At 42.5% G+C, this 26,482-nt stretch overlaps 1 protein-coding gene across 7 annotated transcripts in view; it reads left to right on the forward strand.

Moving 5' to 3' along the window:
• AADACL3 (arylacetamide deacetylase like 3) overlaps positions 1–25,995 on the forward strand; it is a 110,544-nt gene extending 84,549 nt beyond the window's left edge. For 4 of the 7 annotated variants that reach the window (XM_081493789.1, XM_081493788.1, XM_081493790.1 and 1 more), the window contains 4 exons: positions 16,684–16,817; positions 19,606–19,822; positions 21,584–21,647; positions 22,648–25,995. In XM_081493789.1, the coding sequence (XP_081349915.1) occupies positions 16,684–16,817; positions 19,606–19,822; positions 21,584–21,647; positions 22,648–23,422 (1,190 nt within the window). In that variant the 3' untranslated portion in view covers positions 23,423–25,995. The remainder of the gene's footprint in view (positions 1–16,683; positions 16,818–19,605; positions 19,823–21,583; positions 21,648–22,647) is intronic. The other 3 variants (XM_081493793.1, XM_081493792.1, XM_081493795.1) reach the window with 1 other exon arrangement.
• Positions 25,996–26,482: the final 487 nt, after the last annotated feature.

A 26,482-nucleotide genomic window follows, 5' to 3' on the forward strand; every position in this document is an offset into this window, starting at 1 on the left:
ATATTCATAAAGCTATCAGGTATGTCATTTAAAAATTTAAAAATAATTATTTATTTATTTTTGATTGCACTGAGTCTGTTGCTGTTCCTTTCTCTAGTTGTGATGCGTGGGGGCTACTTGTCTTTGCAGTACATGGGCTTCTCATCATGTGACTTCTCTTATTATGGATTACAGGCTCTAGGCACGTGGGCTTCAGTAGTTGTAGCATGCAGGCTCAGTAGTTGCGATGTGTGGCTCCAGGGTGTGGGGGCTTCAGTAGTTGCAGCACACAGGCTCAGTAGTTGCCACTTACATGCCCTAGAGTGTGTGGGCTTCAGTAGTTGTGGCTCATGGGCTCAAGAGTTGTGACTCGTGGGCTCTAGAGCAAGGGCTCAGAAGTTGTGGTGCATGGGCTTAATTGCTCTGTGGCATGTGGAATCCTCCCAGAGCAGGGATTGAACTGGTGTCCCCTGCATTGGCAGGTGGATTCTTATCTTCTATGCCACCAGGGAAGTCCCAGAAATGTCATTTTATGTTTACAATGTCTCTAACACCTGACTCTTCCTTTTAATTTTCATTGTCACTACTTCTATTCCATATCTCCTCAGGGACTGTTTTCTGTACTTCAGTTTGCTCTCTCTTTTATCCTATTTATCCATCCCTCCTTTCATTTCTCCAGCAAACATTCTTATAGCACTTGTTCAAAACATAGTAAGCAGAGTATCAAAATACAGTGTGATAAATGCTGTAAGAAAAGATTGTTTATGGTTCTATGAGATCACAGAAAAGGATAACTTTTACCTAATTTGGGAGGGAGATTCAGTGACAGCTTCTTGAAGGAGATGTTATTTGAGTTGATCTTCGAAGAATCAGTTGAGTTAGAAAGGCAAAGAAGATGGAAAAGGGCAAAATAACTACAGTGTTCCTTGTTCCTCCCCTGTTGTATAACCATTGATTATTTTTTCAATTAAAAATTGATGTAGAGTTTGCTTGCAATATCATGTTAGTTGTAGATGTTTGTACATGCATGCTCAGTCACTTCAGTTGTGTCCAACTCTTTGCAACCCTTTGGATTATAACCAACCAGGTTTCTTTGTCCGTGGGATTCTCCAGGCAAGAATACTGGAGGGAGTTGCCAGGCCCTCATCCAAGGAATCTTCCTGACCCTTGTTTGAACCCATGTCTACCACGTCTCTGCCTTGCAGGCAGATTCTTTACCACTGAACCACTGGAGAAGCCCCAGTTTTAGGTGTACAAGATAGTAATTCAGTATTTTATAGGTTAAGAACAATACAAAGTTATAATATTACTGACTATAGTCCCTGTGTTGTACATTACATCCCTGTGACTTATTTTATAACTGATAGTTTGTACCTGTTAATCCCCTTCATCTGTTTTGTTCATCACCCTTCTAGCCTCCCCTTTGGCAACCAATAATTTGTTCTCTGTATCTGTGAGCCTGATTTTGTTTTGTTACATTTCTTCATTTGTTTTTCTTTTTAGATTCTATTTATGAAAGAAAAATACACTGTCTTTCTTTGTCTGACTTATTTCACTTAACATAATACCATCTAGGTCCATCCATGTTATCACAAGTGGCAAGATTTCATTCTTTTTATGGCTGATTAATATTTCATTGTGTATATACACCACATCTTCTTTGTCCATTCATCTGTCAGTGGACACAGATTGCTTCCATATCTTGGCTATTGTAAATAGTGCTACAATGAACAGTGAGATGCATACAAATTAGTGTTTTCATTTTCTCTGATAAACACCCAGGAGTGGAATTGCTGGATTGTATGGTAGTTCTATTGTTAATTTTTTGAGTAATCTTCTTATTGTTTTCCAGAGCTAGCTGCACCAATCTACATTCCCAACAGTGCACAAGGATTCCCTTTTCTCCACAGCCTTGCCAACACTTGTTATTTCTTGTCTTTTTTTTTTTGATAGGCATTCTGACAGATATGAGGTGATATTATTATGGTTTTCATTTGCATTTCTCTAATGGTTAGTGATGTTGAAACTCTTTTCATGTTCTTGTCGGTCATCTATAGGTCTTCTTTTGATAAATGCCTATTCAGGTACTCTGCCTATTTTAAAATCAAATTGTTTTGATATTGAGTTGTATGAGTTCTTTTTTAATTTTGGATATTAACTCCTTATATATAATTTGAAAATATCTTCTCCCATTCAGTAGTTACCTTTTTGTTTGTTGATGGTTCTCTTCATTGTATAGATGCTTTTTAGTTTGGTATACTCCTATTTGTTTAATTTTGCTTTTGCTTCTCTTGTCTGAGGAGACAAAACAAAAATATATTGGGTTTGTAGGCCCATGTCAAAGAATATACTACCTATGTTTTCTTCTAGGACTATTATGGTTTCAGGCCTTACATTTAAGTCTTTAATCCATTTTGTTTATTTTTGTATATGTAGTGACAAAATGTTCTATTTTCATTCTTTTGTGTAATAACTGTCCAATTTTCCTAGCATACTCTTTTTCCCATTCTTGTCTCTTTTGTCATGTGTTAGTTGACCGTATGTGGTAGGTTTATTTCTGGGTTTTCTATTCTGTTAATTGATCCATGTGTCTGTTTTGTGCTAGTACAATACTATTTTGATTATTACATTTTTGTAGTATAATTTGAAGCTGGGGAGTGTGATACCTCCTGCTGCTTCTTTCTCAAGATTGCTTTCTTTATTCAGGGTCTTTTGTGATTCCATACACATTTTACGATTATTTGTTCTAGTTCTGTGAAAAATGCCATTGATATTTTAAGAGAAATGGGTTTGCCATAGATGACTTTTATTATGTTAAGATATGTTCCTTCTGTACCCACTCTGTTAAGAGTTCTTACCATGAATGGATGTTGAATTTTGTCAAATGCCTTTTCTCTATCCAGTGAGATGATCCTATGACTTTTATTAATGTTATTTGGTGTATCATGTTGATTGATTTGCAAATGTCCCTGGAGTGAGTCCAACTTGATTGTGGTGTGTGATCCTGTTAATGTGTTGTTCAATTTGGTTTGCTAATATTTTGCTGAGGGTTTTTGCATCTAGTTTATCAGGGATGTTGGCTTGTAATTTTTATTGTAGTGTCTTTGTCTTGTTTTGATATCAGGATAATGCTGGCCTCATGGAATGAGTTTGGAAGCATTCCCTACAGTCTTTAATACTTAGGAATTGTTTGAAAAGGACAGGAATTAACTTGTCTTTGAATGTTTGGTAGAATTCCCTGTGAAGCTGTCTGTTCTTGGACTTTTGTTTATTGGTAGTTTTTTTAAATTACTGATTTAGTTTTATTACTGGTCTGTTTGGATTTCCTGTTTCTTCCTGATTTAGCCTTGGAAGATGGTATGTTTCTTGGAATTTATCCATTTCCTCTAGGTGATCCAATTTGTTGTATTATTATTCTTAATATTCTGTTATGATTGTTTGTATTTCTATGATATTGGTTGTAACTTCTCTTATTTCTAATCTTATTCATTTAGGTCCTCTCTCTCTCTCTCTTTTTTTTTCTGGTGCACCACACCATTTCTTTTTCCTTGTTTCTATTTTTCTCCATAGCAGTTCTTTACATCTGGCATACTGCATATTTCTACATATTCACCTGCCATGTCTTTTATCAGAATTATCCAGTGACTTCCCTCCTCACCCTTAAGAAAAGTGGAACCTAATCACAGTGGCTGAAAAAACTACCATGAATGGCTTCTGTTACCCCACTGACCTGTTTTTTTCCTGTATATCTCCTCAGTCACTCTGCGTCAATCACACTGGGCTCCTTGTTCCTTGAAGTCATCAGCTGCTTTCTGCCATAGGGCCTTTGTACTTGCTTTTCCCTCTGTTCATATTGTTTTCATAGATATCTGCATGGCTAACACCTTCATTTCCTTCAGGACTTATTCTCATGATCAGACAGGTCTTCCTTAACTATCTATTGTAATCCCATCAACTCCCCTCCCCACCCTTTTACACCCCCTCCCTATTCCCCTTTTACTGTCTAGCAAATATCACCTTTTATCATACCATGCATTTATTTATTTAACTCTTTTATTCCATGAAAACTGTAAGCTTCATGAGAACAGGGATTTTTGATCCTCTTAAAATCACATAGAAAGTCTCAACAAATAGTGGTCAAATGAATGAATGAAAGGCTGGAAATGCAAAGGCAAAGATGTAAGGGATTTAAAAAAAAATGCTAAAACTAATTTGGCCTGGTGACTTCTGAGATCCCTGCTTGCATTGCTACAGTATGGTGGATACAGCAATGAGGCATCTCCTTCCTTAGACACTAGCTCAGTGCTGATTTTGCTAAAGGGAAGGAAATATTTCACTTTAAGGGGTGGTAATGACTAACTTTCTCTCTCTCTCCCAGATAATGTTGTTTTGAACCTTCACCACCACCAGGGCTTTTCCATATGACCAACCCATGGGAATATCTTTCCTTTTCTCCTTTGCTTTTCGCTTCTCTTCTCTTCCCAGCTATCTGTAAGGCCTCCTCAGACAGCCATTTTGCTTTTTTGCATTTCTTTTCCACGGGGATTTTCTTGATCCCTGTCAGCGATCAGTGCAAAGAAACAGAGGAAAACAACAGATTGGGAAAGACTAGAGATCTCTTCAAGAAAATTAGAGAAACCAAAGGAACATTTCATGCAAAGATAGGCTCGATAAAGGACAGAAATGGTATGGACCTAACAGAAGCAGAAGATATTAAGAAGAGGTGGCAAGAATACACAGAAGAACTGTACAAAAAAGATCTTCACGACCCAGATAATCACGATGGTGTGATCACTCACCTAGAGCCAGACATCCTGGAATGTGAAGTCAAGTGGGCCTTAGAAAGCATCACCACGAACAAAGCTAGTGGAGGTGATGGAATTCCAGTTGAGCTATTTCAAATCCTCAAGGGTGATGCTGTGAAAGTGCTGCACTCGATATGCCAGCAAATTTGGAAAAATCAGCAGTGGCCACAGGACTGGAAGAGGTCAGTTTTCATTCCAATCCCAAAGAAAGGCAATGCCAAAAAATGCTCAAACTACCGCACAATTGCACTCATCTCACATGCTAGTAAAGTAATGCTCAAAATTCTCCAAGCCAGGCTTCAGCAATACGTGAACTGTGAACTTCCAGATGTTCAAGCTGGTTTTAGAAAAGGCAGAGGAACCAGAGATCAAATTGCCAATATCCGCTGGATCATCGAAAAAGCAAGAGAGTTCCAGAAAAATATCTATTTTTGCTTTATTGACTATGCCAAAGCCTTTGACTGTGTGGATCACAATAAACTGTGGAAAATTCTTCAAGAGATGGGAATACCAGACCATCTGACCTGTCTCTTGAGAAACCTGTATGCAGGTCAGGAAGCAACAGTTAGAACTGGACATGGAACAACAGACTGGTTCCAAATAGGAAAAGGAGTACGTCAAGGCTGTATATTGTCACCCTGCTTATTTAACTTATATGCAGAGTACATCGTGAGAAACGCTGGGCTGGAAAAAACATAAGCTGGAATCAAGATTGCCGGGAGAAACAGCAATAACCTCAGATATGTGGATGACACCACCCTTATGGCAGAGAGTGAAGAAGAACTAAAGAGCCTCTTGATGAAGGTGAAGGAGGAGAGTGAAGAAGTTGGCTTAAAGCTCAACGTTCAGAAAACTAAGATCATGGCATCTGGTCCCATCACTCCATGGGAAATAGATGGGGAAACAGTGGAAACAGTGTCAGACTTTATTTTTTTGGGCTCCAGAATCACTGCTGATGGTGACTGCAGCCATGAAATTAAAAGACGCTTACTCCTTGGAAGGAAGGTTATGGCCAACCTAGATAGCATATTTAAAAGCAGAGACATTACTTTGCCAACAAAAGTCCGTCTGGTCAAGGCTATGGTTTTTCCAGTGGTCATGTATGGATGGGAGAGTTGGACGGTGAAGAAAGCTGAGCGCCGCAGAATTGATGCTTTTGAACTGTGGTGTTGGAGAAGATTCTTGAGAGTCCCTTGGACTGCACGGAGATCCAATCAATCCATCCTAAAAGAGATCAGTCCTGGGTGTTCATTGGAAGGTCTGATGTTGAAGCTGAAACTCCAATACTTTGGCCACCTCATGCGAAGGGTTGACTCATTGGAAAAGACCCTAATGCTGGGTAGGATTGGGGGTGGGAGGAGAAGGGGACGACAGAGGATGAGATGGTTGGATGGCATCACCGACTCGATGGACATGGGTTTGGGTGGACTCCGGGATTTGGTGATGGACAGAGAGGCCTGGCGTGCTGCAATTCATGGGGTCGCGAAGAGTCGGACACGACTGAGCGACTGAACTGAACTGAACCCATGGAACTCTACTTCTGCAGAACTATGAATTTCCTGACTGCTATTCATTGTCACATTACAGACATAAGGATGTGGAGGAAAGGGAAGTTGGAGTTTTCAGTTAATGGCCTCTTGGTGTGTAGGAGGCAAAACCATCTGCTGTGAAAGGGTGGAAGTAGGATAGAGATGATGAAATATAAACTGTCACTGAAGAAATTGGGAAACATGGTTGAGGAGAGAAAACTGAGTGGTTGAGCAGAATGAAGTGCTTGGGAAATACGTAGTATGTCAGGTGTTTGATGTTGGTTTTTGCACAATGCATTATCTGTGCTATTGTTTTGTTAGGAAGATGAATGAATGAATTGAACCCCAATTCCTACTGTTAGAAACTGACAGCAAGAAATAATAACTTATTGTGATTTGCCTATAGGAATCCTTGTTCTTCTCAATTTATAGGAGCTGCTAAAGGTGGGAGAATCCCATAAGACCAGCCAATCATTAGCATTTATGAAATGACCAAACATCTGGTAAGTATATAAAGAAGGAGCATAGGGACCCTGAGACTTCCAAAGGGCAGGTCTTGGGGTTATTTTCTAGTCCTAGAGACATTAACACTGAGACTATGATTTACCAAGGATTCCTTGTGTGAGCTGTGCCTATTACCAGGCAAAGCCTCGGGAAGAACATCCACACTCAGAGCATCACTCAGGTCCCTTCCCTCTGGAATCAGGAGAGACTGTTGGAGATCAAATGTCCTAGTTCCTACCTTCATTAGACTCCCATAAACGTCAACAGTGAGAGTTACTTTTCAGAACAGAAATCTGGATTAGAAGAATGTCCATGGGTGTGATATGATTATACTCTAGATAAGCAGAATAGGGATACAAGTAATCAGGAAAGGGGAGGAGCAGGAATTTTAGAGGTAAGCCTAGAACCATTGAGACTTCCAGAAGAGGTGAGGAGACATCTACAAGATCCAGAACCTGGGATTCAGGACAGGAATTCAGGGACAGGAAATGGTTAGAACACATCTACAATGGAATATGAAAAATATTTCGTATTCGATTTCATATTCAATTGGTGCCATGGAGGACCAACTGGAGCCCATACCAAAAGAGAAGGAAGGAAAATAATATTTATAGGATACTATATACCTGCGACTTGTTTAGTACTTGTTCCATGGCACTGACACATATTTATATCTCATAACAGTTCTATAAAAGTACCATAATGCTTCGATTCTGCAAATGGCAAAACTGAGGCCTAGAAAAGCGAAATAAGTTGTTCAGGTGTATGCACTAATAAGTGGCCATGTTGAGATTAATCCTCAGTCTCCGGACTTGACATCCAGAGCTCTCATTAGCTCATCCTACTTGGGCAGGAAATTGTAGCAGCCAGGCCACTGAGTGACAAGATTTTAGTCATATTCTGGCAAAGGGCCTGTGTGTACATACTTGTTAAATGTCTTCTGATGGATAGATATAGAGCTCTACTGCTTGTTTTTCAGTTTCTGGATTCTACTTATTGCCCAGAGTCTCCTTGTGTCTTCTTTCATAGGCATTGGCCCATGGTTGATCTTCCCAGTGCTGTGGGCCCTGTTTGCCACATATGGCTCAGAAGGAAGGGTGTTTCTCCTATTTTCCAGGCCCTGCAGCCCTAATAGACATGATAGCTCTCTGCTAGCAAAGCTGGGGGATGGATAAAAAGGGAGAGGGAAGAGAAAGAAGGTCAATCCATCTATTTTGTCTCTTTCTCCCTTCCCTTCTCAATAGCTGCCTTTGCCACTCTCAGGCTGGACTGGGGAAAGAGACCTCCAGAAAAACAAAAGCTTTCTCCTGTGTCTACTTGCTCATTTTTTATCTGAAAACTATAGATTTCTTGAACTCTATATTTCCCCCATGCTCTGGGGATCTGTTGAGGGCTATGTGAAAGTTGCTCAGTCGTGTTTGACTCTTTGAGACCCAACGGACTGTGTAGTCCATGGAATTCTCCAGATCAGAATACTGGAGTGGGTAGCCTTTCCCTTCTCCAGGAGATCTTTCCAACCTAGATATCGAACCCAGGTCTCCCACATTGCAGGCGGATTCTTTATCAGCTGAGCCACTGGAGAAGCCGAAGAATACTGGAGTGGGTAGCCTATCCCTTCTCCAGCAGATCTTCCTGCCCCAGGAATTTAACGGGGTCTCCTGCATTGCAGGCAGATTCTTTATCAGCTGAGTTACCAGGGAATTCCACTGAGGGCTATAGACTTCTGAAAACAAACCTCCTCCCTCATTAAATTATCTAACCTGTTTTTGAAGGGTCATGCTCACCATTTTAAGTGGTGGTCAGGCAGAGGGAATTCCCTCTATTCATGGAGGGGTAAACCTTTTTGTTCTATTCAGGTCTTCAGCTGATTGAATGGGGCCCACCTGCATTGTGGAGGGCAGTCTGCTTTACCCAGTCTACCATTTCACGTGTTAATCTCATTCAAAACACACCCCCATAGAAACACCCAGAAAATGTTTGCCCAACTGTCTTGGGCACCCTGTGGCCCAATCAAGTTGACACATAAAATTATCTATCACAGCTACTCTTGCCACCCTGAAGACCTTTCTCTTCCTTCTGATCTATGTCTATGTCCTACTAACTCTATGATACCACATATAAATTTGAAAGGACAAAACTGCCTCGAATGCTTCACTGGTTATTTGTGTCATCTCATCCACTAGATTCTACACTTCTAGATGGTGACAGCATAGATTTTTACTTATTAAGTAAGAGACATATAAATCTATGATATAACTATTCTTCTTAATGGCAAGCAGGTGGGTGTTTACTGTTTAGAACTGTACGTTCTATCCAGTTGGAGAGCACTTGCCTTCTCAGGAAAGCAGCTAGGGAAGGTGAGTATTGGGAATCTTGAGACTGAAAAAGGTTTCTCAGACCTTCCCTCAGCCCTGTGCATGTCCTCACCCTGGGGCTCTGCCCTAGGGCAGAAAGGGAAAACTGCTTTGCTTCTTCACTCTTGCTGAGTGAGAAAATCTGGATATGAGAAGCTTTGTTTCAGGGTCACAGTCATATGGCACACCTAGAAGATTTCCTGGGTCCTAGGCATTGGTTGGGGAAGCTCTGGATAGCTGACATTTGTCTGGAGCAGATATCATCCATCTTGTGACTACGACATTGGGGCTGGATAATTCTTTTTTTTCTTATTAATTTTTATTGGAGTATATATGCTTTACAATGTTGGGTTAGTTTCCACTGTACAGCAAGCTGAGTCAGTTACACACATACATATATTCTCTCTTTTTTGGATTTCTTTCCCATTTAGGTCACCAAAGAGCACTAAGTTCCCTGAACTATACAGTATGTTCTCATTACTTACCTAGTTTATACATAGTATCAGAAGTGTAAATATGTCAGTCCCAATCTTCCAAGTCATCCTCCCACCTTTCCCCCGCTTGATGTTCATGTTTGTTCTCTATATCTGTGTCTATATTTCTGCTTTTCAAATAAGATCATCTATACCATTTTTTCTAGATTCTACATGTATGCATTAATATATATTTGTTTTTCTCTTTCTGACTGACTTGACTCTGTATGACAGTCTCTAGGTCCATATACATCTCTACAAGTGACCCAGTTTTTTCCTTTTTATGGCTGAGGAGTATTCCTTTGTATATATGTACAGTCAGTCGTTTCAGTTGCTCAGTCATGTCCAACTCTTTGCGATCCCATGGACTGCAGCACACCAGGCTTCCCTGCCCATCACCAACTCCCAGAGCCTACTCTTAACTCCATCGCATTGGTGATGTCATCCAGCTATCTTGCTCAGTCATGTCCGACTCTTTGCAACCCCATGGAATTCTCTAGGCCAGAATACCAGAGTGGGTAGCCTTTCCCTTCTCCAGGGGATCTTCCCAACCCAGGGATTGAACCCAGGTCTCCCGAATTGCAGGCGGATTCTTTACCAGCTGAATCCACCCGTATATATAAGGAAAGCCCGTATATATGTACTGGGCTGGATAATTCTTTGATGTGAGTTACTGTCCTGTACATTGTCAGATGTTTAACAATATATTTGGTCTTGACCTGCTAGATGCCAAGTGGCACCTGCACACCCAGTTGTAACAATCAAAAATGTCTCCAGACATTGGCAAACGTACCCTGGGGAGAAAAGCGTTTAAGACCCTCTTATCTTGGGCTTTGTTCTTTACAAAGCAATTCCATCTTTGTTACCACATCTGAGAGTCACTATATCTTCGAGAATCAGGAAGGAACCTGTTCTTTTCTTTTACACAGCTGGTCAAGTGTCAGGAAAATAAATAGAACTAACAGCTGACTTTAAACTTAGAACTCTTACTTCTATACATTTCTGAGGTCAGGGTTAGAAAGCTCCTTCAGGATAATTGATTTAAAAAGATAGTTACTTGACACCACCCTACTGGAGATGTCAGTTCTGAGTTGAGGAATAAAATCCTCGTTAAATTAAAGTTTTGATAGAAGAACACTATTTAACCATTTTGCTATTTTCAGAATTTGATTCTTAATTTTATTTTGATGACCTTTCATTTCACTGCTTTGAAAGGGAAGTTTATATTTCTTAAGTGGCTAGTTTTATTTTTGACCACTAGGGTTTCCAAACCTTTCAAACCTTTTATGATGAAGAGGAAGGTCCTAATAAAACTTGTTCACTTCCTCTTGGGGCTGCATCATTGTGACAACAGTGTATCCGGTGGTGTTTTCCAAGAAAACAAAAATACAATACTGTCTTCAAAGACAGAAGTTTGCAGTAATTGTTACTGAGACTAGATCAGAAAACCAGAAGTACTGAAATATGTATCTGAAAGGCACAAACTTCCTGAGACTATAAATAATAATCTTATTTTCTGTTTTTTGAAAAGAGAAAAGGTCTTGTGTTGCTTTTAAATTGGTGTCTAAAGGTAAGGAACTAAAGTTGGCTGAGCAGGGTTAAAATAAACTTGAGATTTTAATTAAATTAAAATACATTTATTTTTTCATGATGTATTGCTTTGCTTTTGAAATATAATTCAGCTGTGCTTAGGTATCAGACTTTAAATTCATCGTTTTTGAAGTACATGGCAATTAATGTTTGCTGTTGTTTAGTCGCTAAGTCATGTCTGACTCATTTGTGAGCCCATGGACTGTAGCCTGCCAGGCTGTCTTCCATGGGATTTCCTAGGCAAGAATACTGGAGCAGGTTGCCATTTCCTTCTGCAGGGGATCTTCCCAACCCAAGGATCAAACTTGTGTTTCCTGTACTGGCAGGTGGATTCTTTATCACTGAGCCACCAGGAAGCCTGATTAATAATAATCAGTAATATTAAATGAGGGCCTACTTTGTGCTGCTACTGAAGCTGTTCTAGGAGCTCCAGTCTGGGAAGGCACTGTGCTGAAGCACAGAGCATGGCTAGAGAGTTGCCAAGATCTCCCTTTTCTATACGTTTAAAAATGTCTTAACATTTTCTGGACATTTGGCCTTATTTAAATTATGTAGCCTCTTTGAACCTCAGCTTCCTTATTTCTAAAATGCAGTAATAATATCAACCTTATGTTGTGAAGACAAAATAAAAAATAATATGAAATCTTAAGATTAAATTAGTGTTTAATAATTCATTGATAGCATCACATACAATTATATATTAATATATTATTAGTTATTAATTAATTTTGCTGAAGTTGAATGGTTCTATGAAGACCTACAAGACCTTCTAGAACTAACACCAAAAAATGATGTCCTTTTCATCATAGGAGATTGGAATGCAAAAGTAGGAAGTCAAGAGATACCTGGAGAAACAGGCAAATTTGGCCTTGGAGTGCAAAATGAAGCAGGGCAAAGGCTGACAGAGTTTTGCCAAGAGAACACACTGGTCATGGCGAACACCATCTTCCAACAACACAAGAGACAATTTTACCTATGGACATCCCCAGATGGTCAATCCTGAAATCGAATTGATTATGTTCTTTGCAGCCAAAGATGGAGAAGCTCCATACAGTCAGCAAAAATAAGACCTGGAGCTGACTGTGGCTCAGATCGTGAGCTCCTTATTGTAAAATTCAGGATTAAATTGAAGAAAGTAGGGAAAACCATTAGACTATTCAGGTACAATCTAAATCACATCCCTTACAATTTTACAGTGGAAGTGACAAATAGATTCAAGGGATTAGATCTGATAGACAAGAGTGCCTGAAGAACTATGGACAGAGCTTCATAATACTGTACAGGAGGTGGTGACCTAAACCATCCCAAAGAAAAAGAAATGTAAGAAGGCAAAGTAATTGTCTGAGGAGGCCTTACAAATATCTGAGAAGATGAGAGAAGTGAAAGGCAAAGGAGAAAGGGAAAGATATACCCAACTGTTATACAAAATTCAAAGAACAGCAGGGAGAAACAAGAGATCCTTAAGTGAACAGTGCAGAGAAATAGAGGAGAACAACAGAATGGGAAAGACTAGAGATCTCTTCAAAAAAATTGGAGATACCAAGAGAACATTTCATGGAATGATGAGCACAATAAAGGATAGAAATGGCAAGGCCCTAACAGAAGCAGAAGAGATTAAGAAGAGGTGGCAAGAATACACAGAAGAACTATATAAAAAAGGTCTTAATGACCCAGATAACCATGATGGTGTGATCATTCATCTAGAGCCAGATACTCACCTAGAGCCAGACATCCTGGAGTGCAAGGTCAAGTGGGACTTAGGAAGCATCACTACAAACAAAGCTAGTGGAGGTGATGGAATTCCAGCTGAGCTATTTCAAATCCTAAAAGAGGATGCTGTTAAAGTGCTGCACTCAATATGCCAGCAAGTTTGAAAAGCTCAGCAGTGGCCACAGGACTGGAAAATGTAGACTCTATGGGAGAGGGCAAGGGCGGGATGATATGGGAGAATGGCATGGAAGCATGTAAATTATCATATGTGAAATGAATTGCCAGTCCAGGTTCAATGCATGATGCAGGGTGCTCGGGGCTGGTGCACCGGCATGACCCGGAGGGATGGGATGGGGGGGGAGGTGGAAGTCATCCATACATGACTACTGGAAAAACCATAGCTTTGGCTAGACAGACCTTTGTTGGCAAAGTAATGTCTCTGCTTTTTAATATACTGTCTAGGTTGGTCATAACTTTTCTTCCAAGGAGCAAGTGTCTTTTAATTTCATGGATGAGACATAGCAAGTGAATATGTAGAAATATGCAGTATGCCAGATGTTGAGAATTGCTTGGAGAAAGATAGAAACAAGAGAAAAGAAATGGTGATGCACCAGAACAAAGGAGAGAGGACCAAAATGAATAAAATTAGAAGTGAGAGGAGAAGTTACAACCAATATCACAGAAATGCAAACAATCATAAGAAAATGCTAAGAACAATTATATGACAACAAATTGGGCCATTTAGAAGAAACATATCATCTTCCAAGACTAAATCAGGAAAAACAGAAAAATCTGAGTAGACCAGTTAATAGTAATGAAACTGAATGAGTAATTTAAAAACTATCAATAAGCTAAAGTCCAAGACCAGAAAGCTTCATGGGTGAACTTTACCAATATTTGAAGAGTTAACATCAAGGGAATGAATGCTTCCAAACTCATTCTATTAGGCCAGCATTACCCAGATACCAAAACCAAAGATGCACACAAAAATTTATAGGCCAGTATCCCTGATGAGCATAGATATAAACCGCTCAACAAAATGTTAGCAAATCAAATTTAACAATGCACTGAAAGAATTATGCATTAGGATCAAGTAGGATTTATTCCAGGGATACGAGGATGGTTCAGTACTTGCAAATCACTCAGTGTGACACACCACATAACATTAATAAAAATCACATGATCATGTCAATAGATACAGAAAAAAACATTTGACAAAATTTATCATCCATTCATGATAAAAACTCTCTACAAAGTTGGTGTAATGGGAACATACCTTAACATAATAAAGCCTATTTATAACTAAGCTAACATGCTCAAAGTTAAAAATTAAAGCATTTTCTCTAAGATCACATTTTTAGTAGCACATGGTTTAGTCTCCACATGTTTGCAATTTTCCCATTTTCTTCCTATATTTGATTTCCAGTTTTATACTATTGTGTTCAGAAAAATACTTAATGTAATTTCTATCATCTTAAATTTGTTGAATCTTGGTTTTTTCCCCCTGGTATGTGATCTGTCCTAGAAAATGTTCTATATGCACTTGAAAAGAATGTGTGTTCTCCGATTTTTGGTTGGAATGTCCTGTAGACATTCATTTCAACTTCAATTTATATGTCACTGCTTCCTTGTTGATCTTCTGTCTGGGTGATCGTCCACTGAGATAAGTTGGCTGTTAAAGTCCCCTAATCTTATAATATTATTATCAGTTTCTTCTTTTAAGTCTGTAAATATTTGCCTAATTATTTGCTATATTAGGTGCATATATGTTAATGAATAATATTCCTCTTTTTGTATTGATCCCTTTGTCATTATATAATACCCTATTTTTTCTTTTGTTATAGACCTTGTCTCAGCTTTGCTCTCTGAAATCTGTTGAGTGTTCCCACACCCAGGAGAAGGGGATGACAGAGAATGAGATGGTTGGATGGCATCACTGACTCCATGGACATGAATTTGAGCAAACTCTGGGAAATAGTAAAAGACGGAAGCCTGGAGTGCTGCAGTTCTTGGGGCCACAAAGAGTGGGACACAACCTAGCAACTGAATAACAAAACACCCAGGTTCAGGTTAGGTGCTTACAGACACAGTGCCTAACAACTCCATGGAGGTACTATTACTATCCTTCCCATTTTACAGATTTGGAAATGGGGAATCAGAAAGTATAACTTGCTCATGATCAGAATGCTGGCATTCAGCAGGATTCAAATCCGAGTCTTACTAACTCAGGGTTTTTCAACCTCAACACTATTGATACATTGGACCAGAAAATTCCTTATTCTGGGGACCAGTCTATGCACTGTACAATGCTTCCCAACATCTCTGGGGTCTACCCACAAGATGCCAGCTCCAGTCCCCACCCCATGGAGTGGCGAAAACCAAAAATGTCTCTTGACATGACCAGACGTGTCTAGGGGGGCGGGTGAAATCCCCTTCTTTAAAAACCACTACCCTGACATGAGGGTGTGGGAGGTGGGAGAAATGGCAGACATCATCATTATTACAGAGGATTTTGTAGGGATTTTGATACTGTTAGGGAAGATTCTGAACGTTGATATCAATATCTGACCCAATCTGGAAAGACAGGTGAGTTCAGTTTTTTCTTCTCTGCTTTATGATGAAAAGGACAAAGCCTGTTCATTCATTCTTTCATTCAGTAGACATTGCTGAGCACCCACTAAGTACCAAACCCTGATCTAGCCTTTGAGGAGAAAGCAAGGAACAAAACAAAAATTCCTGTCCTCATAGAGGTTACATTCAAGGTAATACGTGAACAAGGGAAGCATGTGGTATCCCAGACAGTGATAAAAACCATAGCAACAGAGTATGCAGGTGGGCCAGGGTGGGTATAGGAATACTGGTGGGGACTTACAATGTTAAATAAGGTGGCCAGGGTTGGCCTCACTCGGAAGGTGACATTTGAGCTGAGACCCACAGTAGGGGAACGATTGAGGCCAGCTGAAGTCTCAGGGAAGAATGTTGCACAGGGAATAGTAAGTGCCAAGGCCCTGGGGCCTCTGGCAGGTTGTAGATTAGTAAGTGCAACCAGAGTGGAATTAGGAGGTGATGATGAGGTCAGAGGGTTGATGGAAGGGACAGTGTGTGTGATGTCCACAGTCACTTTGTTATTGTTCAGCCTCTAAGTTGCGTCTGACTCTTTGCAGCCTCAGAGTTTGCTCAAACTCATGTCCATTGAGTCAGTGATGCCATCCAACTGTCTCATCCTCTGCTGCCCTCTTCTCCTTTTGCCTTCAGTCTTTCCCAGCATCAGGGTCTTTTCCAGTGAGTTGACTCTTCATATCAGGTGGCCAAAGTATTGGATCTTCAGCTTCAGCATCAGTTCTTCCCATGAATCTTCAGAGCTGATTTCCTTTAGGACTGACTGGTTTGATCTCCTTGCAGTCACTTAGCCAAGGCCATTTCTAGTAGCAGTGCTGGATGCAAGCTTGGACTTTGGAGCTCTCCTTTCCAGCTGGGTCAGGTTGCACAAGCCACTTTCTCCTCTGCACAGGCCCTGTCCTACAATCAGGCCCTCACCTGAGTTTGTGACTCACCTGGCTGGACCAATGCTTGCAAGACATGGGAAGGTGGAGAGGGTAGGTGGTGGTATATAAGTGGAGGAAGTCTGTCGGCTCCCAACTGTTGTCAAATGGTCCTGTCCTGAGTAGTCTCCGTGGCCTCTCCCATGGTAGAAACAGCAGGATGTTGATCTTGTTTCTCCTCCTGCTCCTTGCTACAGCTTGCGTGGCCTCCGTGGGTGTCGGACTGTGGGTCATCGGCAACCACTTCCTCACCACAGATATCCCTGCTGCCATCAGCCATCCGGTGAGACTGCGGGTCCTCCATTGCATCTTCCAGCTTTTGATAACATGGGTGAGTTTTGGGTTTTGTTTGTCCCCTCCTCCAGAGAATAATATCCCTGGGTCAGGAAGATCCCCTGGAGAAGGAAATGGCAACCCACTTCAGTGCTCTTGCCTGGAAAATCCCATGGACAGAGGAGCCTGGCAGGCCTTGGCAGTCCATGGGGTTGCAAAGAGTTGGACATGACTGAGCAACTTCCCTTTCTTTCCAGATAATTAAGAGTGGGATTAGGAAAACAATGGGCTGCCCTGGTGATTTAAGACAGTAAAGAAGCTGCCTGCCAGTGCAGGAGACCCAGGTCTGATCCTTGGGTCGGGAAGCTCCCCTGGAGAAGGGAATGGCTACCCATTCTAGTATTCTTGCCTGGAGAATCCCATGGACAGAAGAGCCTGGCAGGCTACAGTTTACAGGGTCGCAAAGAGTCAGACATGACTGAGCAACTAACAATAACTAACTAGAAAAAGGACATACTAGTAGCTTCCAGTTAAATTAACAGTCACATCATGGCTGTGGAAGCTGACAGCGTATTACCAAATCTGAAGATTTTCTATTGGATAACATGGTTCTTAACCTCTTCCTGATGTTTTCAAGCTGGCCTAGGCTAAGAGCCACAACTTTCCAAAAATGATTCACTTCCTCAGGTAACAGAAATTCCACCCCACCTCCTGTCTTATTTTCTCCATGGCATCCACCATTCTGTGGAGTGGTGAAGACAGGGATAATTGTTCTGAATTTGGGGCCCGTGTTGACTACCTGCTACCTAGAACCAGCCAACCACAAAATAGATGCAGCAGATGAGTAAATGAGTAGAGATGAGTGCAACTCCAGAAAGTGACTTTTTAGAAAAATATTTTGTTGCTTTTGAGAGATGGAAAACTCTTTCTGTAATATAGTCAGATTCTGCTCATTGTTGCTGGTTTGTATAATTTAATCAAATACTTGTAAGTAGATCATAGCGAGGATTGCGTAAATATTGCCAATTAGGATTTGCTGTGATTTTCCAGAGGGCTGATGGAGATTGAATACAGAAGATACATTTAAGTCTCTTACTTCATGAAATGTGATGGCAAGCACTTGTTCTCAATGTAAACTTGATGGAGGAGAACTCGGGGGCCAATTTTCTTACCTATAGGGTCAGCTTGTACGAGATGGGATGGTTCAGTCCTGTGGTTTTCCTGGCCTTGACTCTCATAGTCTACACTTTAGGTTTCCAAATACAGTGACTCAATTTCCTCATCTGCAGGATCAGGGAAAGTAATAGACCCAGCTTCATAGCACTTGGTGGGGATGTAATGAATTAATCTACCCAGAGTGGACTTTATGTGCCCAGCACAGAGTAAACCGTCCATAAATATTAGCCTTATTGCTATTTTTTGATTTTTTTTTTTCTGCAAAGTTGTGTAACTGCTATGTGTCATTCTCCTTTACCAGCTCTGAGGATTAGTGATGGGTGAGAGAAATAAAGCCCCAGACAGAGGTGACCTACAGTCAGTCTGAACACTCATGGCAGTGCGGGGTGGGGAGTCAGCAATAAATAAGCAAACTTGCTACAAATAAACCAAATGACAGAGTGGCAGGTGCTGTGAGGAGAGTAAAACAGTAGGGCTACAGTAGAGTATAGTAGGGTTTCTTAACCTGGAGTTCCTAGAACCCCCAAGGGTAACAGAAAGCGAAGAGTCCATGAGTTTGGATGGGGTGGAAATTGTCCCATTTTCACTTAACTTCTAATGCAAATGTGGTATTTCCTCCCATCATGCATGAAGGGAACAAATCACCATTGGGACAGCAGAACCCTCAACTTTGTCAGCAAGAGGAATCACGGATATTCTCAGAGCCTATTACAGGCATAGCAGATTGCAAACAATTGCATGTGTACCTTGTTCTTTTGAAATTATGATAGTATTAGACCAGTCACTAGATCTTTTATTTAGTATGCTAATAAGGAAGTACTGAAGGTATACTATTATAGTACACATTCACTCTAATATTTTGATAACTATATTTCAGTAAAATGTAATAATCCTATGTATTTTATTTTATACATTCAAATGTATTCTGTGAAAAGGCCACAGACTTTGCTAAAAGCCAAAATGCCCTTGGTACAGAAAGGATGAGGAACCACTGGAAAGACAGTGCCCCGGGGGAGAGCCCACATTACTTGTTTATATTTTTTATCATACAAACTTACAGACATAACTCAAGAAGACAGAATAGTATGAAGAAGCCTCAGACGTTCAACCCATAGCATTCATGATTATTGATTCCCAACTAATCTCACTTCATCTGTGCCCCTATGTTTCATTCCCATTTCTTCATAAGTAGATCCCGGATATCGTATTATTTTATCTAAAAATATTTCTGTAGGTATCTCTAAAAAACAAGACCTCCCTCTGCCCCACCATCCCTTTAAAAAAGCATAACCAGTATGCAGTTATCACTCTTAAAAAGAGCAGAAGATGCTTAGGATGGCCATGATGACTAGAATGGTCCAGAAAGGCCTCCCTGGGAAGAGACCATGTGCAGGCTGAGGTGGGAGCCTTTCCAGGGTCCCTTGAGGGGTGGCCAGAGCCTGGTTTGTGGGGCTGGGTGTCTGAGGAGAGAGGATTGAGAGGTGTTGGTACTGGAACAGTGCGGGTCTCAGCGAGGATGGATTTTCTGCAGGTGATGGAGGCACAGCGGGGGACTTGCAGGCTTGTGGTCCAGTCTGCAGCCACTCTGCAGAGGGTACTGCAGTGATAGAGCCCTGGCACAGCACACTCGGAAACCCTTGTCATCCCATTTCCTTTTCTCTCACCAACAGGGGATGATTTTTGAGAAACTGAGAATCTGCTCTATGCCCCAGTTTGTCCGTTTCATTCACGATCTGCCGCCACTCAGGAAGCATCCGGATGTGGTGGTCAAGGACCTCCAGTTTGGGACGATCCCCGTGAAGCTGTACCAGCCCAAGGCATCCGCAAGCGGTCTCAGGCCTGGTATCGTGTTCTACCACGGCGGCGGGGGCATCCTAGGGAGCTTGAGTAAGAGTGCTTTCCTTAGATCCCCTGCCTGGAGTGTGATGTCCCAGAGCACAGACAGGTGGACACACCTTTCAGCAGGAGGTGGCACCCCTGTCATCTTCCTGGGGTCTCAAAGCTGCTATTATGACCAGGGGACACCAGGACAGTTACCAGGGCCCAGATCATATACACATGTATATATATCATACATATATATTAAAGGTTTCTCTGGTGGCTCAGATGGCAAAGCGTCTGCCTGCAATGCGGGAAACCTGGGTTTGATCCCTGGGTTGGGAAGATCCCCTGGAGAAGGAAATGGCAATGCACTCTAGTACTCTTGCCTGGAAAATTCCATGGATAGAGGAGCCTTGTAGGCTACAGTCCATGGGGTCACAAAGAGTCAGACATGACTGAGCGACTTCACTCTCTCTCTCTCTCTCTCTCTCTCTCTCTCTACATATATATATATATATATATATATATATATACACACACACACACACATACACAATTCACATAACATAAAATTCACCATTTTAAAGTGTACAGTTCAGTGGTATTTAGTACATTCAAATCTGTGACCACCACCTCTATTTAGTTGGAGATAAGGATTAAAAACAATGATAACACAAGTGTGTTTCACAATAAGTATTGCTTGAGATAAATTTCTGGCACAGACAGACAGGAGGACCAAAGAGTTGAGGAAAATTAATGAGGGGGGAAACGAGCACAAAATTGGGTCAACGTTATTATATATCTGAATTTTTTTCCATTGTGGAGAAATTAGGGAGAAAAACCACCTTTACATAGTACTTCTTGATCTGTGGAATGCCAGGGTCCCTTTGCTGTAGACTTTAAGAATAAGAGATTTAATACAGCTGTGGTTTTGTTTTGGTTTGGATAATCAATGATAGTGAGCCAATATTTATTTGTTGATATTATTAATATTTACATGGCAGATACTATGGAATCTGTGTAGATGCATAATCTTTTTTGTAAATTTTTTTTAATTGTGGTAAAAGCCACATAATATAAAACATATTTATTGGTACAGTTCAGTGGCACTAAATACATCCACACTGTTGAACAACTCTCACCATCATCCATTTCCTGAGTTTTTCACCTTCCTAAACTGAATCTCTGTCCCCATTAAGCACTTAGTCCTCATTTTTCCTCCCACCACCCCTCTGGACCCTGGCATGTACCAGTGTACTTTCTGACTCTATGAATTTGACTCTTCTATATTCTACGTACCTCATGTAAGTGGAATCAAACAGTGTTTGTCTGCACCTAATATATATTGGAAAGCATCTCATCTAAGTCCCCAACAGCCCTATCACTGTCATTATATCCATTTTACAGAAGAGGAAATCAAGCCTCAGGGAGGTAAAGGGCCTGCCCGGTACAACTTTAGGTCAAGCTAAAAGGAGGAAAACTTGGGATCTGAACTCATGTCTGAATCCATAGCTCACCCACTGAACTACTGTACTCCATGGTCAGACATCTTCTCAGATGCTGTGAATGCACTATAGAATCGATAGGGTTGCAGGAGGGGGGTGGGGGTGAGTCTTAAAGAAAGCTGTTGAGACCGCTCGACAGAGGAGAGTGACAAGTAGAGAGGAAGGCTGACTACAGCTGGAGGAGAATCTGCAAAACCTTGTTAGAATCAACCTGGCCCTTTGACCTCTGAGGTTATCCTTAAGAAGGGGTAGGTGGGGATGGCTGGCAAAAGGAGCCCACTAACCTCCCTAGCTTGAACGTTTCAAACCTTTTATTTTCTAGAAACACACCATGGCATATGCTGTAACTTGTGCAAGAAGAGTGATGCAGTGGTTCTAGCAGTTGGGTGAGTAAGGCAAGGATGCGGAGATGCTGGGATTCCAAGAGCCCCAGGGGCAATAAAGGGGAGGGAGCCAGGAGTCTGGCAGGCAGGTGTTGAGGGATGCCAGGAGCACAGGATGAGCTGTGAGATGATGGTGAGCAGGAGGGCAAGGAAGAGAGAGAGGAAGGGAGAAGCAGGGAGAGGCAGAGATGGGGCATTCCTCCTGCGGGTGGCCCTTAGGTATCTTTAAAGGATGCCTTTAGAGCATTGCATCATCTGGAAATTGGATAAGGGGTAGTATTTGCAAAGTACATCTGGGTGGTCTTTGCAAAGTATAGCTGTGGCTGAGCTTCACTACCGGTGCGTATCTGGGTTGAACACTGTACGTGGAGCAGAACAGCCCTGCACCTTCCACACACTAAGCACCTCCCTCCACCAAATGCACACAATGCCCTGCACTGTAACCAGGACAACCTCAAACACTGCCACATCATTTCCAAGTGCTCCGGAGAGGGAGGTCCACCCTGGTGAGACCCACTGAAGGAAGCAGGAAAAATGAAAAAGCCACTATCTCTCCTAACTGATCTGGGCGAGTCACCATACAACCTGGAACCTCAACAGGGCACAGAGACACCTGGAGAGACCCTCCCTGGGTCTCCTGCCTGCTGCCTGACACATCATCACCCAGGGCCTGGGTGGTTCCTTCTGATCAAGCTCTTCCTGCAGTTTCTTTTAAATGCACATGCCAGGAAGAGATATCCACTGCCAACATCTTGGTGGGGATATAGCCAGTGAAGTAAGTAAAATTGACAGAAGTCAGTCCTCAGGTGTTTCTGAGCCTACGTGCCTGGGCATTGAAGGCTTTGTCTGTCATCTCATTTAAGCCTTCTACTTTGACTTCACCTTCTCAAGCATCAGAAAAAGAACTTAATAGAAGAAATATGGGCAGAAAGATGTTAGACACAGGTGTTTTTGGCCCTGTGGGAGTGGTGAGTGTAAACCGTATTCCTTGATTCCTTTTCAGATACCGCATGGTCCCTAAGCATAGATTTCCAGTGATAGTAAGAGACTGCATGGTGGGTACAATCCACTTCTTGAAGTCCTTGAATACGTATGGGGTGGATCCAGCCCGGGTCATAGTCTGTGGTGACAGTGTGGGCGGGGGCGTGGCAACGGTTCTTTGTCAAAAGTTTGTGGACCGTTCTGATCTCCCCAAGATTCGTGCTCAGATCCTCATCTATTCCGCTCTCCAGAGCCTGGATTTCCAGTCCCCTTCCTATCAGCAGAACAAGAACATGCCACTGCTCAGCCAGAATTTGACCTTCTATTGTTGGTGTGGTTACCTGGACATCAGCCCCTCCTGGAGAAGCGCTGTATTTAAAGGCGCCCACTTGCCTGCAGAAGTCTGGGAAAAGTACAGGAAGTGGTTGGGTGCAGAAAACATCCCAGACAAGTTTAAGAAGAGAGGTTACCTACCTGTGTCCCGTGAGCCCCTGAATGAGGCTGCCTATCTGGAGACAAAAATCACTCTAGATGTGATGAACTCACCCTTGATTGCAGACGATGAAGTAGTGTCTCGGCTCCCTGAAGCTTGCATCGTGAGCTGTGAGTACGATATGGTTCGGGACGATTCGCTGTTGTACAAGAAGAGGTTGGAGGACCTGGGGGTCAGAGTAACTTGGCACCACATGGAGGATGGTTTTCACGGAGTGTTGACCACCATTGACATGAGCTTCTTTTACTTCCCCTGCTCCTCGAGGATTCTGGATGCTGTGGCTCATTTCATAAAGGGGCTGTGACCATCTTTCCTTCCTGCTGCAGTTGCAAAACTGTGGATTCTGCCATCATCTGGTTCTCATCGGGAGTCCCTGTTGTCCATGTAGGTGATGCTGGGTAGGGCTGGGGAGAGTGTGGAGGTTACCATGTCATCTTACTTCAGGTTCTGGAATCCTAGAATGCATGTCTCTGATGTCTAAAAGGAGAACAGCAGAAGAGACAGGTTTAGGGAAAGGGTGGGCTCTCTGTCCATGATCCATGATCACTGTCAGGGAAAAATTGAGCTGACATTCTTCAGTGACCATTTGCAAGAGGGATGAGCAAGTAAAGACCATTCATGGCCTCCTTGAAGGAGAGTTCAAGCTTCCTAGGCTGATCCAGGCTGTGAGCAACAGGAGTGTCTATGTGTCTGGGCCTTGGAATAAGCTGGGAGCATCATGTGCAATCTCGTGTGCCTCTTCCAATCTGGCTCAGAGAGCAGGGGTCCTGATGTCCTAGTTCTGGGTGGTGGTGCAGAAACCGGTTTCATCTTCCTCCTCTGGGTACATGGTGACATTTTTCCTGCCCTTTCTCTGTCTCTGAGCTCAGAGTTTCAACTGCCTGGACTGGAATAGTGAAGATGGATTGAGTAGGTTTTCCATGGTGGTTGACACTTAGTGGTAGATAAAGACAGATTGGAACTCTTGGAGTCAAAGTCAGGCTTTCCGCCAAGGGCTTGTAAGCAATATTATATGTGCTCAAAGGAGCACAGTCCAGAGGGAAGCTAAGTACCAAGCCGGAGACCTATGAAGATGAAATCTGATCAAACTCAACCATGTCCACAGTGGAAATCAAAGGAGGGCCCAAAGAACTGAAGATATGTTAGTGAGAACTATCACTACTTTAAGACACAGAACCTGCTCAAACTGGCCTAAATCAAAGAGAGAATGTATTGGCTAATGTAGCTACAAATTGCAAGGATAAATCAGGCATGGTTTGATTCAGGAACTCAAACAGTATCACCAGCTACATTCTCTTTACTATAGTCTATGCTTGTGAACTTCACTTCCCCTCTCTAGATTTGGCCCTGAGTACCTCCAGGCTTGTCTTTTCCCATAGTCAAGTTCATTATAATGAACTTACTTAATTCTCAGCAGTCCCAGCAGAAATCACACTGCAATTCGATGGCTCTGTTGGTTTTCTGAGTGGTGTATCCAGTTGCTAAAACCAAGAACATGGAATGTTATGACTGACCAGCCCCAAGTCCCATGCCCTCCTTGGAGTGGAGGGTGGAATCAACTCCATCTGGTGCTTGGATGGCCATGGGGGATGGATGAGTTCTCCCTCATGTCAACACTTACTCTACTGTAGAAGCTCAACTGAAGCCTGAGTCAAGGTCCTTGGAAGTAGCAAGAGATGTCAAGGACCACTGGGCAAGTTGACCACTTGCCACTTAGGAATAAAAATTCCTTTGAAAGGGATAGCCCAAGCTCTCAGGCTGGCCCCATCTAGTCCTCAGGAGGCTCTGCGCCTGACTGGCCAGTGGCTTTTATAGGCCAAGAAGCAAAGGACCCGCACAAAGTCTACTGCACAAAGGGCCCCATGTTTGCCCTTAACTTGCATTCAGGTGAATGTTCAAGCTGACACTTGGGGCAGAGAGGAATCCCACTGGATGGCTTCTTGGCCCACTCACAGCAGGAAGACCAGCTTTGTTGGAGAATCAGGAATCACTCACTAAAAGCACATAGCTTGCTGGCCACTCAGCCTTTGGAGAGAATTGTCCCCTCTGAGACAGGTCTCTGAGCTGATTGGTGGCCTTGGGCCTGTATTGTGGCCTTGGTTCACCCCCAGCTCTGGAGATAGGAGGAGGGAAGTGAGCGGACCTTCTGGAAATTTAGGTGGTCAGCTCTTCAATGGTGGGATGGTGAGGAGTGGATGAGCCACAGGAAGATGGTGCCCAGTGGAGATAGTGAGTTACCCTTTCACCCACTTCCACTAGGGCATGGAAGAATGCTGGGTGGGCTTATTTCTGAGGCTGCTTCCTTCTGCAGGCTGTGGGAGAGATGAAGCCCTTTCACCCACAATGGTTGGTTTGGTCTGGGGACATGATACTCCTCTCTTCTCCTTTATGCTTCATGGCTGTCCTTCCTGCAACCTGTTCCTGAGGCTCAGGGAATGGAAAAGGGGTACAAATGAATGTTCACTGAGAGTCCACTGCCTGCTAGGCTCCATATAGGGCTGTTTAAATCTGCCACCTCACTGTGATGAAAAACAGCTATGCTGGGTTGCTGCCTAGGCGTTTCATGGTATGACAGCTCTGCTCACATCCAGAGTCTGGACATTATGATAAAGACCCGTGCTTAGGATTCCCACCACAAGTTCCTGCTTTTCCCTGGTCATCTTTTAGAAGAACCATTTTAGAGTTGAGCCTATGAAAAGTTAGTGACCTCCACCCCAACACCTTAGAAGGAATAGGTGCTTGCTTGCTGTCCTGTTCTTCATCTCCTGCTCACTCATGACCTGGAACAGAGGACTGCCCTCCCTGCCCCTGCTCATTGCACACCCCCACCCCCACCCCCATTTCTGGGATCTGTAAGTAATAAATATTGTGACTTTACCTCCTTCGTGTGGGCGTATTGAAATTGTACGTTCAGTTGAAATGAACCCTAGGTGTTCACTTCCTCAAAGAGAGAGTTTGGATGCGGGAAGAGCTCCCTGTTGATCCTGTGTGAGGGGCTGGTGCCCCCTCATTCAGCAAGCCATCATCTTCAGTCTTAACTTAATACATGAGCTATGTTGTCCTGCCCCACCCCACCCTTCACTATGTGTACACACGAATGCTACAAAGTATGTACTCTTAAGCCCATTTCACGCATAAGGAAACTGAGGCCCAGAGATATTAACGACACTCATTTCCTGACCCTTTCTAGTCAGGCTCAAGGTGAGCTGATTCAGTAGTTTACCCAAGGCCTTGTAGCTGGTGGGACACAGCATAGCAGCTCTGGTCTGACAGCAAACTCTTTGTGCCAAGCTCTGTAGCCCATTAGCTCATTTCTTTCCTGTCATTCAAAATTAAAATGAGAGACACGACTGAGTCATGTGAC

The sequence above is a fragment of the Giraffa tippelskirchi genome, chromosome 5 (genome assembly GCF_054371585.1).
Source record: "Giraffa tippelskirchi isolate mGirTip1 chromosome 5, T2T-mGirTip1v1.2.pri, whole genome shotgun sequence".
NCBI classification, from domain to species: domain Eukaryota; kingdom Metazoa; phylum Chordata; class Mammalia; order Artiodactyla; family Giraffidae; genus Giraffa; species Giraffa tippelskirchi.